The sequence below is a fragment of the Phoca vitulina genome, unplaced genomic scaffold, assembly GCF_004348235.1.
Source record: "Phoca vitulina isolate PV1807 unplaced genomic scaffold, GSC_HSeal_1.0 scaffold3, whole genome shotgun sequence".
NCBI classification, from domain to species: Eukaryota; Metazoa; Chordata; class Mammalia; order Carnivora; family Phocidae; genus Phoca; species Phoca vitulina.
In genome coordinates this window covers 2,057,920-2,072,920 of record NW_022589706.1, presented here as the reverse complement: position 1 = coordinate 2,072,920, position 15,001 = coordinate 2,057,920, and the positions used below count along the sequence as shown (strand labels likewise).

The 15,001-nt window shown below is 48.1% G+C and overlaps 1 protein-coding gene across 1 annotated transcript in view; it reads left to right on the top strand.

The window, feature by feature from the left end:
* Positions 1–15,001, top strand: part of SLC2A9 (solute carrier family 2 member 9) — a 220,925-nt gene that overhangs the window by 65,533 nt on the left and 140,391 nt on the right. Inside the window, exon 4 of the mRNA XM_032399871.1 lies at positions 979–1,139. Coding sequence (XP_032255762.1) covers positions 979–1,139 — 161 coding nt within the window. The remainder of the gene's footprint in view (positions 1–978; positions 1,140–15,001) is intronic.

Here is a 15,001-nt window from a genome sequence, read left to right as displayed (position 1 = left end):
AACCTATGCTTATTCTGCAGTGTCATATGCTAGCTCTGGAAATGTTTGTGGGCCCATGTCCAGTATCAGTGGATAACTATGAGCATCTTGGGGATGGAACTCCCTTGAGGAGTTTAGTGCCATGACCCCAGTCCTTGGTGCACATCAGAATCACCCAGTCACCATCCCAAACCCACCAAATCAGAATTGACAACAATGGGGATCTAGACAATGCAAAATGGTACCTTGTTATGGTTCCAATTTGCATTTGCCTGTTGACTAATGACATTGAGCATCATGTCATTAACTTACTGGTCATTTGAATTTTCTTTGGAGTCTGTTCAAGTCCATTGCTCATTTAATTGGGTTGTTTGTCTTATTGATTTGTTAGAGTTCTTTATGTATTGTGGATATAAGTCCTTTATAGTATATGTGTTGCAAATGTGTTATCTCAGTCTGTGGCTTGTCTTTTCATTTTTCAAGGCGTCCTTTGAAAAATAGAACACTTTAGTGTTGATGAAACCCAAATGAGCATTATGTTTTTGTTTTATGGTGTATCTTTGCCTATCTCAAGGTGGGAAAGACTTTCTGTTACATTGGGTGTGTGCATTTTTAACACATTTCCCAGTTGGTTCTGCTGTGCACCAGAGTTAGAGAAGCCTGGGTCTAAATGGTTACCCTAGGTTTGGGGTCAGATCTGAGTTTGACTTCCAGGTTTGCCACTTAATGAGCAAGTCACTTTGTCTCTCTGAGCTTCAGTTTCCCTATCTGCAAAAGCAGAAGCAAAACTAGGGCCCATCCACAAAATTTGTTAGAAGGGTTCAATGAAATAAAGCTCAAAATTTGTTAGAAGGGTTCAGTGAAATAAAGCTCAATGAAATAAAGAACTTAGCAAAATGCCTAGTGTGCAGAAAATGCTCTATGAAAGCTGTTTTTGTTTACCTACTGGCTAGTTTCAAGCAGCAGGATGGAATAACATGGTTTGTTGTTTGCTTTCAGTACATCAAGTCCTTCTACAATGAATCATGGGAAAGAAGACACAGGCATCCAATAGACCCGGATACTCTGACTCTGCTTTGGTCTGTGACGGTGTCCATATTCGCCATTGGTGGACTCGTGGGGACTTTAATGGTGAAGCTGATCGGAAAAGTTCTTGGGAGGTTAGTGGGGGTTGTCTCTGCTTGGGGATCCTCTCTGTGACGTTCACAATATGTTGATATAGTCAAGATCCCAGAAGGCAACAGAATTCCATTTAGACATTCCAGCTAGGGATGTTTTAGTACCAGAAGAGCAAGGGGAGGAGATAAGGCACACGAGGCCAGGGAGGAAATGAAGACCATGGACAGTGGGCTGACAGGCAGGAGCTGAGGTTGTGGAGGGCTATGTGGACTGGGCTATGGCAGCGCCTATTGTCCAAACAGGGAGGGAGGAGGGGAGAAATAGCCTGCCTTCTTTCTCCTCCCACCGCCCAGGAGGACCAGCTCCCAGTGCTCAGAGCAGGACAGGGAGGGAGGAGATGGATCTGGCTGCAGGAGCAGATGGAGAAGAGTCAGCACAGTGTCTTAGCGATTGTTCCAGATAAGTCCTCATAGGATGGCGTTTCATTATATGACTGAATGATAACTTACTAAACCAGTCTCCCATGGATAGACACTGGGGTTGTTTCAGATCTTTTCTTTTACAAATACAGCTGCAGTGAGTGTCAAACACTTCACATTGAAATTTCCCATCCGGGTCCTCTGCAGTCAGATCCACTTTACCTCCTGAGCTTCATTTCTCGCTTATTTCTGTCCTGAAGACTTGTCTGAGATCAGATTGATTATCAGTACATTTGCCCATACATTTTTCTCTGTTTCTTCACTTGTAATTTCCTGGGGGATATTGAGGTCTTAGGGGAAAAATAGAGTCTCTGCAGCATTCATGTCTGAACTTGACTCATGAGTCTTCCACTCTCCAGTCGTGTGCCTTTGGTCAAGTCCTTTAATGTATTTGAAGCTCAATTTCTTCCTCTGTAAAGTGCCCTGCAGGAAATGTTACAGGGACCAGAGAAAATGAGTGGAAGGAGAAGAGCCCGTTAACAGGAACTCACTAAATAGAAGCTACTCTCTTATTTACCGAATGGCTTACCGTCCTCCTCCTCACCCTCCTGACACCCATACATAGCAAGTGCTTACCAGCTCTCCATATTGCATTGACCTGAACTGGCGAGGAGATTCAACAGACCCCAGAAAATCTTTCCACTCCCTGGGGCTACAGAAGCACTATTTAAAAAGGTGTCACTCCTCACTTTACCCTCGGCCTCACATCCCCAGCAAGGAGCAAGTTAGAACTGATGGTGTTTCAGAGCAGGCTTTCACAAGGCTGGGGCAGGGAGCCACCCTGAAAACATGCATGTCATGCTCATGTGGTACCCCAGTGAGGCAGGGGAGGTGCTGACATCTTCCTTGACCCTAAGCCACGTCTAGGTGGTAGGTAACACATGGGAACTCCGCACTCCAGAGAAGTACAGCTGTTGCGTAGTGGAGTGAGGGCTGCCATTTCCTGAGGTCCCCCAACGTTCCAGGTACACACACACACGGTCTTCTTTCATTTTCTCTACTCCCTGGGGTCTTGGATGGGGGATGGAGTTGAAAGCTTAAATGGTGCCTGAGCTCAGGTTGGACCCAACTCCACAGCACGGTGCCCCTTCCACTATGCCAAGCAGATCGTGAGTAGGGATCTGCTGGCAATGGTACTATAAAATCCGTGACTGTTTGACCACAGGGAAGTGACTAGCTGGCCCCCAGATTGGCCTCACTGACCAGGGTCTGTGAAGCACTGTTGCTAAACCCCGGGCCCAAGCCGGTTTCTGACCCCAGTCCTCTGGTCTATTCTAGTTAGATATAGTCACCCTGGCCCCTGGATTTATGGCCTGTCACATACACCTGCCTTGTATCTGGCCATGGCACTTACAGCCCCGGGCTGCCCCCTAAGGAGGCTCTAAACCCAAGTGGATGGTACAGGGACAGCCACAGTAGTCGGGGTCAGGATGCTGTGGCCCAGCAAGTCCTGATGCCCCAGTTTGCCAGGTGTGTGATATGGGACTTTGCCCCCTCACCTCTCATCCGACACTTCTCCCTGATGTAAAATGAAGGCAACGAAAGTGGCTTTGCAACTCTCAACAGCATGGTGCAAAAAAAAAAAAAAAAACCCGGAAGGAATGGGAAAGAGACAATATGTTTCAAAGAAAGTGATTTTCTAAGTGAAGGAGGAGTTCTAGGCTGGAGAGGATTCTATCAAAAGGTGTTGGTCCTTATGCCCCGGGCAGCTGGCAGTTCCTTTTTTCATCATTACAGGAATAAAAGTTGAACTGAGATGAAGTCTTGGCTTGAATAGTAACTCTGTTGGGAGGAAAAGGAGCAAAACCCAAAGAAGTCTACTACCATTTATTCACTCCCTGCTCCATACCAGGGCTTGGCATTCCTTACCTCCTTTACTTCTGCAACTCTGTATTATTGTCCCTGTTCTACAGGCAATGTATCTGCGGCCCGAGAGAGGCCTAGCAACTTGCCCAAGGTGACAAAGAATGAGGCCGACCTGAGATTCAGATCTGGCCTGTTCGACCAGAGCCTGTGATTTTCCTATCACATGGTATTTATTGAAACTGCTTCTTCATTCCTCATTGTTTGTCTCCCAGGGGGGCTTTGGGGGAAAAAGAAGAGGCTGGGCTTAATGTGCAAGGTTGGGATGGGGTCCGACGGAAAGGGCTCAAACATGTGACTGGTGGGGGGAAATTTGGGTGGAGTTGGGGTCCTCAGAGTCAGGTGGGCCTGGTCACCAGCAGGTCCAGCAGGGGGCTGATCCTTGTTAGAACATATTGAACTCGTCTGTGATTTGGGAGAGGGGTGAGGACAGGGGAACATGAGGGGCCAGGAATGGTCTCTGGAGATGAGTCACCCCCATTATCTGGGGTGCAAGTTCCTTGTCTCCCGGAGTCTCTGGCTTGGAGAATTCTGCTTGAATCCTCCCCTCTTTTGGAGTCATCTGTCCCCTGCTTACATGGCTCTAGTGACAGAGCCCTTCTTCCCTCATGAGACAGGATGGTGACAATGTGCATGGATGCTGGGCAGAGGATCCTTGACGCTTACAGCGCATGGGGCCACGTATGAGTTACTCAAGTTCTCCAAGCTTGGCTTAGTTAGTGGCAAAATGAAGATAAAGCAATGGCCCATCTGAGGGTTGTCATGAAGATGAAATGAGATGGTGGATATAAAGGGCACATCTCAGTTTTGGCTAGTGTCATTGTCATCTTTGTCCCCATCCTCATGAGCTCTTTCTGAGGTGCATCAGCCCATCACTCACAGAGCCGGTTGTGAATATGTTCTTCTAGTCGCACTGAAGTTGACCTCCTTACACTTAGCATTGGATCTAGCTTTTCCCTCTAGAGCAGAGCAGAGCAGAGCAGAGCAAATAACCAGAGGGGAAACTCACTCGGGCTTTGAAATCGGATCCTCAGGCATATTCTTGAGCAAGCTGCATGACCACATTCGCCCATGCAGGAGATACTTTTGAACACCGACTGGGAGCCAGGCACTGTGACTGGCACGTGGGCCTCAGCGACAAATGGCGGAGCCCGAGCCCGCTGCCTAGCCGTGAACAATTCACTCTGCACGTCATCATGGCGTCATCATGGCGACCGGAAGCACTGTGGATGGGGGGATGGGGAGTAGAGATACAAGAAGAGGCAGTTTTAAATCTGTAAAGCTCCAGTAAGCAAGCCCACCTAAGGGAGCGGCTGTGGGGGTGGCAGAAGATACTATTTACAAAATGTGTCATGTCACTCACACCTGTGACAGGAACCCAAACCAAACTGGCTCAGGCCCAGACAGAACTAATTGGTTCACGTAACTGGAGTATAACTCAGCTGACTTCACCTGTCTGTTTTCGCTCTCTCTCAGCTCTGCCTTGCTCTGTGTTGGCTTCGGGCACAGGGGCTCTCTCCCTGGTGAGGGCAAGATGGCCCCAGGGTGACACTGTTCCTGCTCAGTATCCCCAGCACAGACTTCTCCTAACAGTAGTTCTAGTAAAGTCCCAGGCCTGAATCTCATTTACTTGTGTGAGGTTGCATACCCTTGGAGCTTCTCAACCAGGGGCAATTTTGCCCCAGCAGGGGACACTATCTGGAGGCGTTTCTGGTTGTCACAGCTAGAGGGTGCTACCACCATCCAGTAGAGGCCAAGGAGGCTGCTAAACATCCTGCAATGCACAGGACAGGCCCCACCACAAAGAATTTTCTGGCCCCAAATATTAATAGTTCCCAGGTTGAGAAATCCTGGCAAATAACATTCTAAATTTAACTTAAAATTACTGTATCATGTGCCCATTCCCAGAGCCACAGTGGGGTGGGGATGTGACCACCTCGAGCCCCCACACAGAGTGAGGGCAGGAATGTTTCTTGGAGGAAATCCAGGGGACTCCCGTCAGAAGAAGGATGATGGGTATTGAACAAGAAGTAACAACCAGCCTCCTATACATCATGCTAGGCCAATAGCAGGTTCTCAAAAGTGTTATTTTTCTCCTCTTTTTCTACCTCAGTATTTTTAAATGTGTCTTTATTTTATAGATGTGGGAATGAACATTAGCTCTCTAGGTGCCTGCTGGGGGAGCCTGCAATGTACATGGCAAGCACGTGCTAGGCTTGAACAACAGAAATTTCTTCTCTCACAGATGGGGAGGCTGCAAGTCCAAGATCAAGATGGCAGCGGGGTTGGTTGCTCTTGAGTCCATTCTCTTTGGCTTGCAGGTTGCTCTCTTCTCACACGGTCTTTTTCCCTATGCGAGAGCATGCCTGCTGTCTGTTTTTCTTCTTACAAGGACCCCAGTCCCATCAGATTAGGGCCCCACCCTTAGGACCTCATTTAACCATAATTACTTCCTTGAATGCCCAATTCCCAAATACAGTCATGTTGGGGGTTAGGGTTTCAAGAGAGGAATTGGCACACAATTCCATACATTCACTGGTTGCCGACCATCTCCTCTTTCAGGCTGGAATTGTCTTAGGAAAGCAAGTTCCCCAGAAGCAGCCTGCAAGGGGGCTTGGGATGCACATGTTTTGTTGAGGGAGGGCTCTTCAGGAGTTCCCTTGAAGCTGATGGAAGCAGAAGAGAGAAAAGGGGAAGAGAGCCAAGCCAGGCTGTGCTCTCAGATCCAGTCTGGCCTTGGCTGGCCTACAGGGGTCTGGAGCATGAATCATACCCAGGAGCTGTCCCATCTGGGGCCACGTTCTCCTCCCACCTCTATCCAGTCAGTGGCTGCAGGCTGCTCTGGAGGAGGGGGATCATCTTCCTGGGTGGGCAGTCTTCAGGAGAAGGGCCAACCAGGAGCCTTGAGCAGCCACATGCACAGGGATGAGAGGGAGAGCTGAGGGACAGAGAGGTACCCGCTGGGACTCCTGATACGCCACCTCCATCCTGTCAGCCTTGGAGCCTGGCCATGCCCTGTGAGGTTGGCAAGGACTCTGCGAGAAGGAAGCTGTCCCGGGGTTCAAGGCAGACGATAAGGAGAAAGACTGGGCGTGGCGGAAGTGGACTTCGGGAAGGCAGCGTTCCAAAGTCTGAAACAGAGTCAGCCAAGCCTGAACGCGCGGCGACTTTGGCACACGCTGTTTCTGTACCATCTGTTTGTCTGATTATGGACATGACCCATTTGGCATTGCAGATGCACGAGCTGGAGATAACAGTTAAAAGTCAACAGATAGTCACTCCTGCCGCACACTGCCCACCCCTTGTCTGTTAGAACCGAATACTGGCCTCCTCTGGGCTCATATAGGACTTTCTCTTTCCCTCTGTCACATCACTTAGCGTTTTGTGCTGTTACCACTTAATTACAATTACATTTCTGTCTTTTCCCTGCAAGGGGCACTCCCTGATGCAGGAACCGTGTGTATATGTGAGCCCACATGGCGCCAAAGCTTGTACACCCTAGGCAAGCAATAGACGTTTGTTGGATGGATGGAAGGGCGGATGGAGGGATGCTTGATGCTTGAGGGTTTTTCTACTATAACTTCCCAAGGTGGCCACTTTTCTCCTGCTTGCATACTTTCATTCACTCATGCATCTATTTTCCCAACAAATATTTATCGAGCACTTGCTACGTGCCAAGCACTCAGGGGTGAACAAAGGGAATAAAGTCCCTGGGGTCACAGCTCGCCCAGCAGAGGGAGCAGCAAGTGCAAAGATCCTGGGGAATGAACAGGCTCAGCTTCTTTGGAGATAAGATAGGATGTTAGTGTGGCTGGGGCCAAGTCAATGAGTAGAAAATAAAGCTGAAGGGGTCACTGAGATTGGATCCAGAGGGCCTTGTGGGGCATTTTACTCTGAGTAAGATGGGAAGTTACTGGAGTGTTTTAAGAGTGGGTCTGACTTGTTTGAAAGTCTTGCTGTTATCAGTGCATCTGGGGAGGCTGGTTAGGAGCATCATGCAGTCATCCAGGTGAGGTGATTTGGTTTGCACCAGGTTTGTAACAAGACACAGTGAGAGGCAGTGAGAATTTTATGCATTTGGGACATATTTTGGAAGTAGAGAAAATAGACCTTACTTATGTATGATATGTGGGGAGTGAGGGAGAGAAATAAAAAATAATGCTCACATTTTGGGCCTGAGTATCTGCAAGGATTACGGTGTGTTGTTGTTGTTGTTGTTGTTTTGCCTTGTTTTTGTTTTTGTTTTGTTTTGAGGTAGGGAAGCCCCTGGGAGGAATAGGGTTTTTTGGGGGGGAGGAGGAACAATATTAGGAACTCAGTTTTAGGTATATTCACCATGAACTGCCTGTTAGACCCCCTCATGAAGATGTGCAGTAAGCAGTTAGATACATGGATCTAGCACTCAGGAGCGCAGAGCTCGGGTGTAAGTCTGGATGTTGTCAGTACGTAGGTGACACTAAAAGCCAGGAAATGAGATCACCTAGGCAGTGTATAGAGGCCAAAGGAATGGGCTCCAGGGCTGAGACCAGGACCCCCCCAACATTGAGAGGGTTGGGAAGATGATAAGGATCAGCCAGTGAGGGAGGAGCAGACCCACCGCTGAGTGAGGGCTGGTGCGCCCATGAAGGAAGTGGTGATCACCTGCGTTCAACGCTGCTGAGCAATGAAGACAAGGCCTGAGCTCTGGCTGGTGGATTTAGCAACGTGGAGGAGCTCTGGTTACGTGACAGGAACTGTGCCAAAGGCACGATGGGGGAGACCACCACTGGAGTGGGTTGAAGAGAAAAGAATCACTCAAGACAACGAGTCTAGATGAGTGTAGTTTCCTTTTAGGTTGGGAGCTACAGCAGTGCGTTGATTAGATGTTCAAGCAGAGGGGGAATAATTGGTAGTCAGGAGCAAGAGATGAAACTTGCTGATGCAGTTCTTGTACAGGTGAGAGGGACAGGGGAACTGGTCAGTAATTGGAGGGGTCAGCCTCAGATGGGAGCGGGAACAGTACGTCCATAGGAACACGAGGGAAGACAGGGTGTACGCACAGAGGCAGGGAGGTCAATACATGTGGAGGGAACACGTGACATCCTCTCTGGATTGCTTCTGCTTTCTCAGTGGCATAGAAAGCAGGGTCATCAGCTGAGGTGGAGGATAGGGGATTTGGAGAGAGAGAAGATGTGCAAAATAGTCCTGTAGGAGAGCAGGAGACTGAACAAACCAGGGAACCACAGAATGGCTGCTAAGGGTCCCGAAAGCCCCCTTGAGATCGGTGCTCATGAATTTCAAGTGACACCAGTCAACATAGCTGTGGGTTTTTCTCCAGCCAAGCTGAGCTCTGTGGTGCGTGGGTGAGGGAGGTCAAGATCTAACCAGGGTTGGGGTTTGCCAAACACATGTAATGAAGGCAAGCGGGTCAGTGGGTCAAGGAGTTGAGGGTGTATGGCTGTTTAAAATGACGGATCATGGAATTCAGGCTGGGTAAGCAGGAATGGACGGACATAAGGAAGGTGTGAGGATTGGGGGAAACAAGGTATGATCTTGGTTTATAGGCCAAGCTAGGCTAAAGAATTGTTGGAAGGGTGGGTGATGGCAGCCGTAACTCCAGAGGTTCCCCATTCCACTAGGCCTTTACAAAAGTACTTTCTAAATCCAAACTGAAACATTCCCTGTGTCTTCTACCACTTGGTCCTGTGCATTGAACTAAAGCATGACATAGTGGAAGCTCTCGCATTTTCCCTGAGCCTTCTCTTGTCCAGGCTCAGTGTGCTGAGTCCCTTTGGCCATTTCTCAGGTGACCTGCTCTCCATTCTCTTCATCACCTTGTCACTCTTCCTCGTATTTGACCCCTTCTGCTGGGAGCTGATGATCTTCTGGGCTGCACAGGAAGATTCTGCACTACGGGAAAGCTCAGGACAGTGAGTCAGGTGTCCCAGGTACGGTTCTCAGGGGTTGCTGGAGCTCTGTGCTCAGAAATGGCATGGCCCTGGTCTCCCTTGTTTCTGTTGCCATATTCATCCCCTGGGAAAAATGGAAAAAAAAATCATGAAAATCCCCATGTCTGACCCCCAGGGAGTCAACTTTGCAAATTATTTGCAAGTAAGGTTTCCATCCTCGCTGGGACACTGTCAGGCTGGGGGTTATTTTGGGAAGGAATATATTAATATGATGAACTTGCTTAGAGGGTGTGCAGCCCTGTTTGCAAATATTTCAAGTCGGACCAGAACGTCATTTTAACATTCTCTACATAGCAAAAAATACACCATCGCATCCAGTGCAGGAGCTCAGGCCAAAGCACTTGGTGGCATCCTTGGTTCCTCTTTCTCTCCACCTCTGTCCAGTCCATTAGTAACACCCATCAGTGTCCTCAGAACACACCAGGATCTGACCAGGTCTCACTACCTCCACTGCTACCATCCTGGTCCTAATTGAATCAGTACTTGCATGATCCATTGCCAAATCTTCCCAGCAGGTCTCCCTGTTTCCACTCTTACTTCTACAGCCCATGGTCAACATAGAAGACTGCATGGTCTTGTTAATATGAGATGTCAGTCAGGGTCATCCCATCCCTCTCCTTAGAATCTTCCAGTGGCTGCCCATCTCTTTCCAGGTGGGAACCCAGGTTGTCATGGTGGCTCATACAAGACCCTCAGGAGCTCCCCTGCCAGTCTCTCTGCCTTCATTCCACTACTCGCTCTCCTGCCCTCCCCTGCCTCCAGCCCTGCTGGCCTCACTGGCATACCTGAAAATAGCCCACGTCTGACTCTTCATACGTCCCTGCTAAGATTGCTGCTCCCTGATGTTCATATGGCTCATCTACATTCCTTCTTCAAGTCTGTGCTTAATGTCACCTTCCCAGATGTCTCCCTGTGCAAACGTCCTCCCCTTCCCTGCATTAGTTTTCTCTACAGCACTTGTCACCATCTGACATATACTACATATGTTTTATTTTTACTTGTTTATCGAAAAGAATATAAGAGCAGGGACTTGGGTGTGTTCACAACTATATGCCAGACCCTAGAATGGTGTTCAGCACTCAGTCCACACTCAAATGTGTGTTGAGTGAATGAATGTCAGTTGAATGAATGAATGATTGTTGAAAGAATAAATGGCTGTGAGTAAATATGGCAGCCACCATTGTGGCTAGCTTAGTGTCAGGGTTACTGGGATGGTAAATCTCCCATTTAATAGTATGTGAACTTGACCAAGTACTCAAGTTCTAGATCTGTTTCCTTCATGTGGGAAATGCGGTAGCAAGATTACCTAACTCAGAGGGTGTCCAGTGAGTATAAAGCACTTAAAATAGTGCCTGGCACATAGCACGTACCCAGTGAATGTTACTATCACCATGGATTTTATTTTATTTCTTTTTTAGTTTATTGAGCTGCCAAATAAGTTCTAGGTGCCGTCCTCAGCACTTTTCATAAATCATCTGATTCTTACAGGAGCCTTACAAGATAGACATTGTTCCATCCATTTTATATGTGTGGAAACCAAGGCTCAGCGTGTAAGAAATCTGCCCAGGGTTGTTCAGTTAGCATGTGGCTGGGCTGTCCAAGCGGGAACATCATTGGAGGTGGATTCAGGAGAACAGCCTTTGTCCTGCCCACAGACCTAGAAGCTAAAGGAAGACTCAGAACAGGCCAGAGCTGGGCAACAAAGAGGAAGCTTGGCTCAAGATGAGCCTCCTAGAATTTACTCCTTCATTTATGCAACAAAGAGTTATGGGGCACCTGCATGTGCCAGGGACGGGTTTAGTGGCCGGGGCTACAGCAACAAGACAAAATCTCTGTACACATGGAGCTGATACTCTAGTAGGGCACATGCTAATGTAAACACAAATAAATGTGGGCTAATATCCTGTGTCGTCGAGGCTGCAAAGAAAAATAGAAAGGGTGCTAGGGTTATGGGGGATGGGCCCTGCAGCTGGGGGGAGTGGCTGCATCAGATAGGGTCAGAGGAGGCATTTCAATCACTTGAGTGAGATAAGACTCGTACAATGAATTGAGGGGTGCCCAGGACAACGGTCATGAGTCAGGAAGCAGCCTGGCACCCCCAAGAGATGGCAGGAAGGCTTGTGAGCATGAAAATACGAGTATCGGATGGTGTGGCAAAGGCCATCTCATGCAAGGTTTTGTAGGCCCAGGTGAGGAGTTTATCCTCAGTGTAGTGGGAAGCCACTAGAAGGTTTTAAGTAAGGGGAAGTATGTCAGTGTTTGCTTGGAAAGGATCACTCTGGCTGTTGTGTGGACCATGAGTTATACAGCAGGGCAGGAGTGGAAGCTGGAGCTACCCAGGGCCCCTGAGTTTGTCAGAGTGTGAGATGTCGGTGGTCTGCACCACTGCGAGACGCTGGGCTGAAAATGGGAGAAGTGCTTTGCTCTGGGATATATTTTGGAAGCAGTATCAGTAAGACTCGGTGATGGATTGCATGTAGGTCAGAAGGAAAATAAGAGAGGGAAGTATTATTCCCAGATTTTTGGTCTAAGCCACTAGCAAGGTGGAGGCTTTACTTACTCAGATGGGGAAGACTGAGGAAAGAGGGGTTTGGATGTATTTGTTGGGGGTCAGCAGTGGGAATTCAAGAGTTCCATTTTAAATACACGTGGCTTGAGATGCCTGCTGGACATGCAAGTGGAAATGCCGAGGAGGCAGTTGGATATGTAAGTCTGGGCTGAGATGAGTCCAGGCCAGAGATATAGTTGGGAATTGTCATCAATTAAGGTAACAGGACTGGGTGAAATTACCCAGGGAGGGAGTGTAGAGAGAGAGGACAGACCAGCCTTGAGACTGAGAAGGGGAGGTTGGCAGGGAGAAAACAGGAGAGGGTGGGATCCCAGATGTCCCAAGAAGATTGTGTTTCCAGAAAGAGCGCACGGTCAACCATATCAGATGCTGCTGAGAAGCTGTCCCGGGGGAGACAGCATTGTCAGCTGTGTTTGTCAGGGTGCGTGTTCCTCATGATCTTCACAAAGGCAGTCTCTGTGGAGTGGTAGCAAGGATCCAATCAAAGTGGGATGAGGAAAGAAGGGGAGGCGAGCAGACACTATTCTTTAAGGAGTTTCACTCTAAAAGGAAGCTGAGACAAGGGGCAGTGGCTGCAGAGGGATGAGGGCCAAGACACAGTAGCCGTGTTCGTGTGGGAATGATGGGGTAGCAGAGTGGATTCTCTCTGGTAGCGGACAGCCATGCACAGGAGACGGACGCATCTTCCCTGTCTGGGCAGTTTTAGCCACATCCGGGTGGCCCCCACCTTGTAACACCTCCATCTCCTCCTCTGTGAATTATCCAGTTCACAGATGCTGCTGGCTACAGGTGTGAGAGAGGAAATGAACGAAATCAGATAATTTATTTAAAAGTCACCCTCTTTCTAGACTCTTCTAAAGGTCCCTCACTGACTCTGTATCAAGGATTGGGATTCCCTAGGGATGGACCCAAGAGTCTCTCTCTTCTGTGCTGTTGGTGGATCTGACGAGCAGCCAGCCCTGAGAACCACTGACTAATGCCAACATCATTGCTATGAATATCATGACTATCATCCTAGCATCAGAAGTCCAGTTTAACTGGAACAGGGGCATAGGAGTCGAGGTCTGATTTCTGACCCAGCCCTTTATTTCTTGCTGTCTACGGGTCATGGAACATGTTGTTTTGCTCAACATCCAAGAACCCTCTGAGTCTGGCCTCATCATTCCTCTCTTGCCTCCCCTCTCTCGACAACCTCTTCACAAACTTGACTTACACTGGACTCTGCATCCACAGGGGTTTGTGCTGTGGGGTCTCGAGAAGCAGAACTGGGACCAGAGATAGAGCTACAGGGAGCACATTTTGGCTTGTTGTGAGAAATGCCTTTTGCACAGACAAGCTGCTACCATGCCTGGGATGGGAGGCACTGCTGGGGCCCACGAGCCAGGCCCACTCGGTGCCGGGGGGCAGGTGGCTGGCACCACAGAAAGAAGGCTGGGGCCACGGAGCAGATGCACCTGCTGCGGTGGGAGCAGGGAGACAGGGAGGGAGATACCAAGCCTCTCCTCTTCCCCAGGAGAGACTAACATCAGGCCTCTCATTGGCCAGTCCTACCAGGGAGCCAGGAAGCAAGGGAGCCTGGGAAATGTAGTTCCCTTTGAGACTGCAGGGCATGGAAGGACTCCCTGGAGAGACAGGCCAGTGACAGGCACAGGTCCCACTTATACACTCTCAGCCTCAATATCTTTACTCCTAAGTGATGTCTGTGTGACAGTGTATTTTTCTGTGTCCCTAACTAGATTTAAAACCCCATGTGGGTGAGGACAGGGATGACTTACTCCCGATGGTAAACCCAGTGTCTAGCACTCACTAAATATTTGCCGAGTGGATATGCTTGTGGAAGCCCTCGATGCCGTGAGGGTGCAGGTCTTCCCACCACCGCCCTGCTCTCTTCTTAAGGCTGACATGTCAGTTCCTCCGAAGACTGAAGGGAAGGGCCGTGAGCACTGCACAGACATGGGGCACCAGCGTGTTCTCATTGTGCTTTGAGGTCTCCCTAATAACTGAAATTAGTGCCTTTGGGTTCATCATATTGAAGCCTGGGTCTGTGACCTTCTGCATCAGAATAAGGGTGGTCAGCCTAGATTAGAATTTCTATTTTAAGTCTTGGCCAAATCATAATTTCCCCTCATTATGACATCCATTTGAGTTAATTTTTTGACTGGGAGATTATATTTGTATTTCGAATAATTAATACATTCATATGTTATAACTTTCAAAAGGACCAAATGAATGTCAAGTAGAAAGTTTCCATTGCATTTCTGTCCAATCAGATCCCCTTCCTGGAGGCAACCTGTGATGCCATGTTTTTGTGTATCTCTTCCAAGGTTTGTGTCTATCTCTGCATGCACGCACACATGCACCCCCCCACACACACACTTCTTTATCACACAAATTATTGCATATTATACACAAAGTTCTGTGCCTTGCCCTTTGCATTTAACAATATATCTTGATCTTCCCATATCAGAGTACAGAAAGCCACTTGTGCTTTAATGTGTGCATAATTGCCATTATATAGATGCGTCATAATTTACTTAAATAGTCCATTGCTAAAGGACACTTGGGTTGTTTCAGTTGTTCACCATTAGAAGTTGTGCACCAATATAGAGGATGTTGCAATGAGCAGTCTTTGTACCATCATCACCTAGCTGCAAAAGTCATTAGCATTGGGATTCTCCAAGAAGATGTAGGAAGGGGAAAAAGTTTAATGGAAAGTTTGAGATAAGTAAAAACTAGTGTAAAGAGCCCCGGCCTGGAATTTAAGTGTTCCTAACTCCCAAAAGTAATAACAAAGTCCCCTTTGAAGTCCCTAGCTTCTTGCAATTTACAAAAATAATTTAATATTTGTTAACTCATTGAATCATTAGGGAAAAAATATCCTGTGAGAAGCTATGTTTTTCTCCAGCTTCTTGACTCACTAGTTGTATGACCTAAAATAAATTTCCAGTTTGTCTATATCCTGGTTAACGTATCTATAAAATAGGGATAATAAAGTACCTACCTCATAGGATCATTTTGAGCAGTAAATGAGCTATTCATGTAAA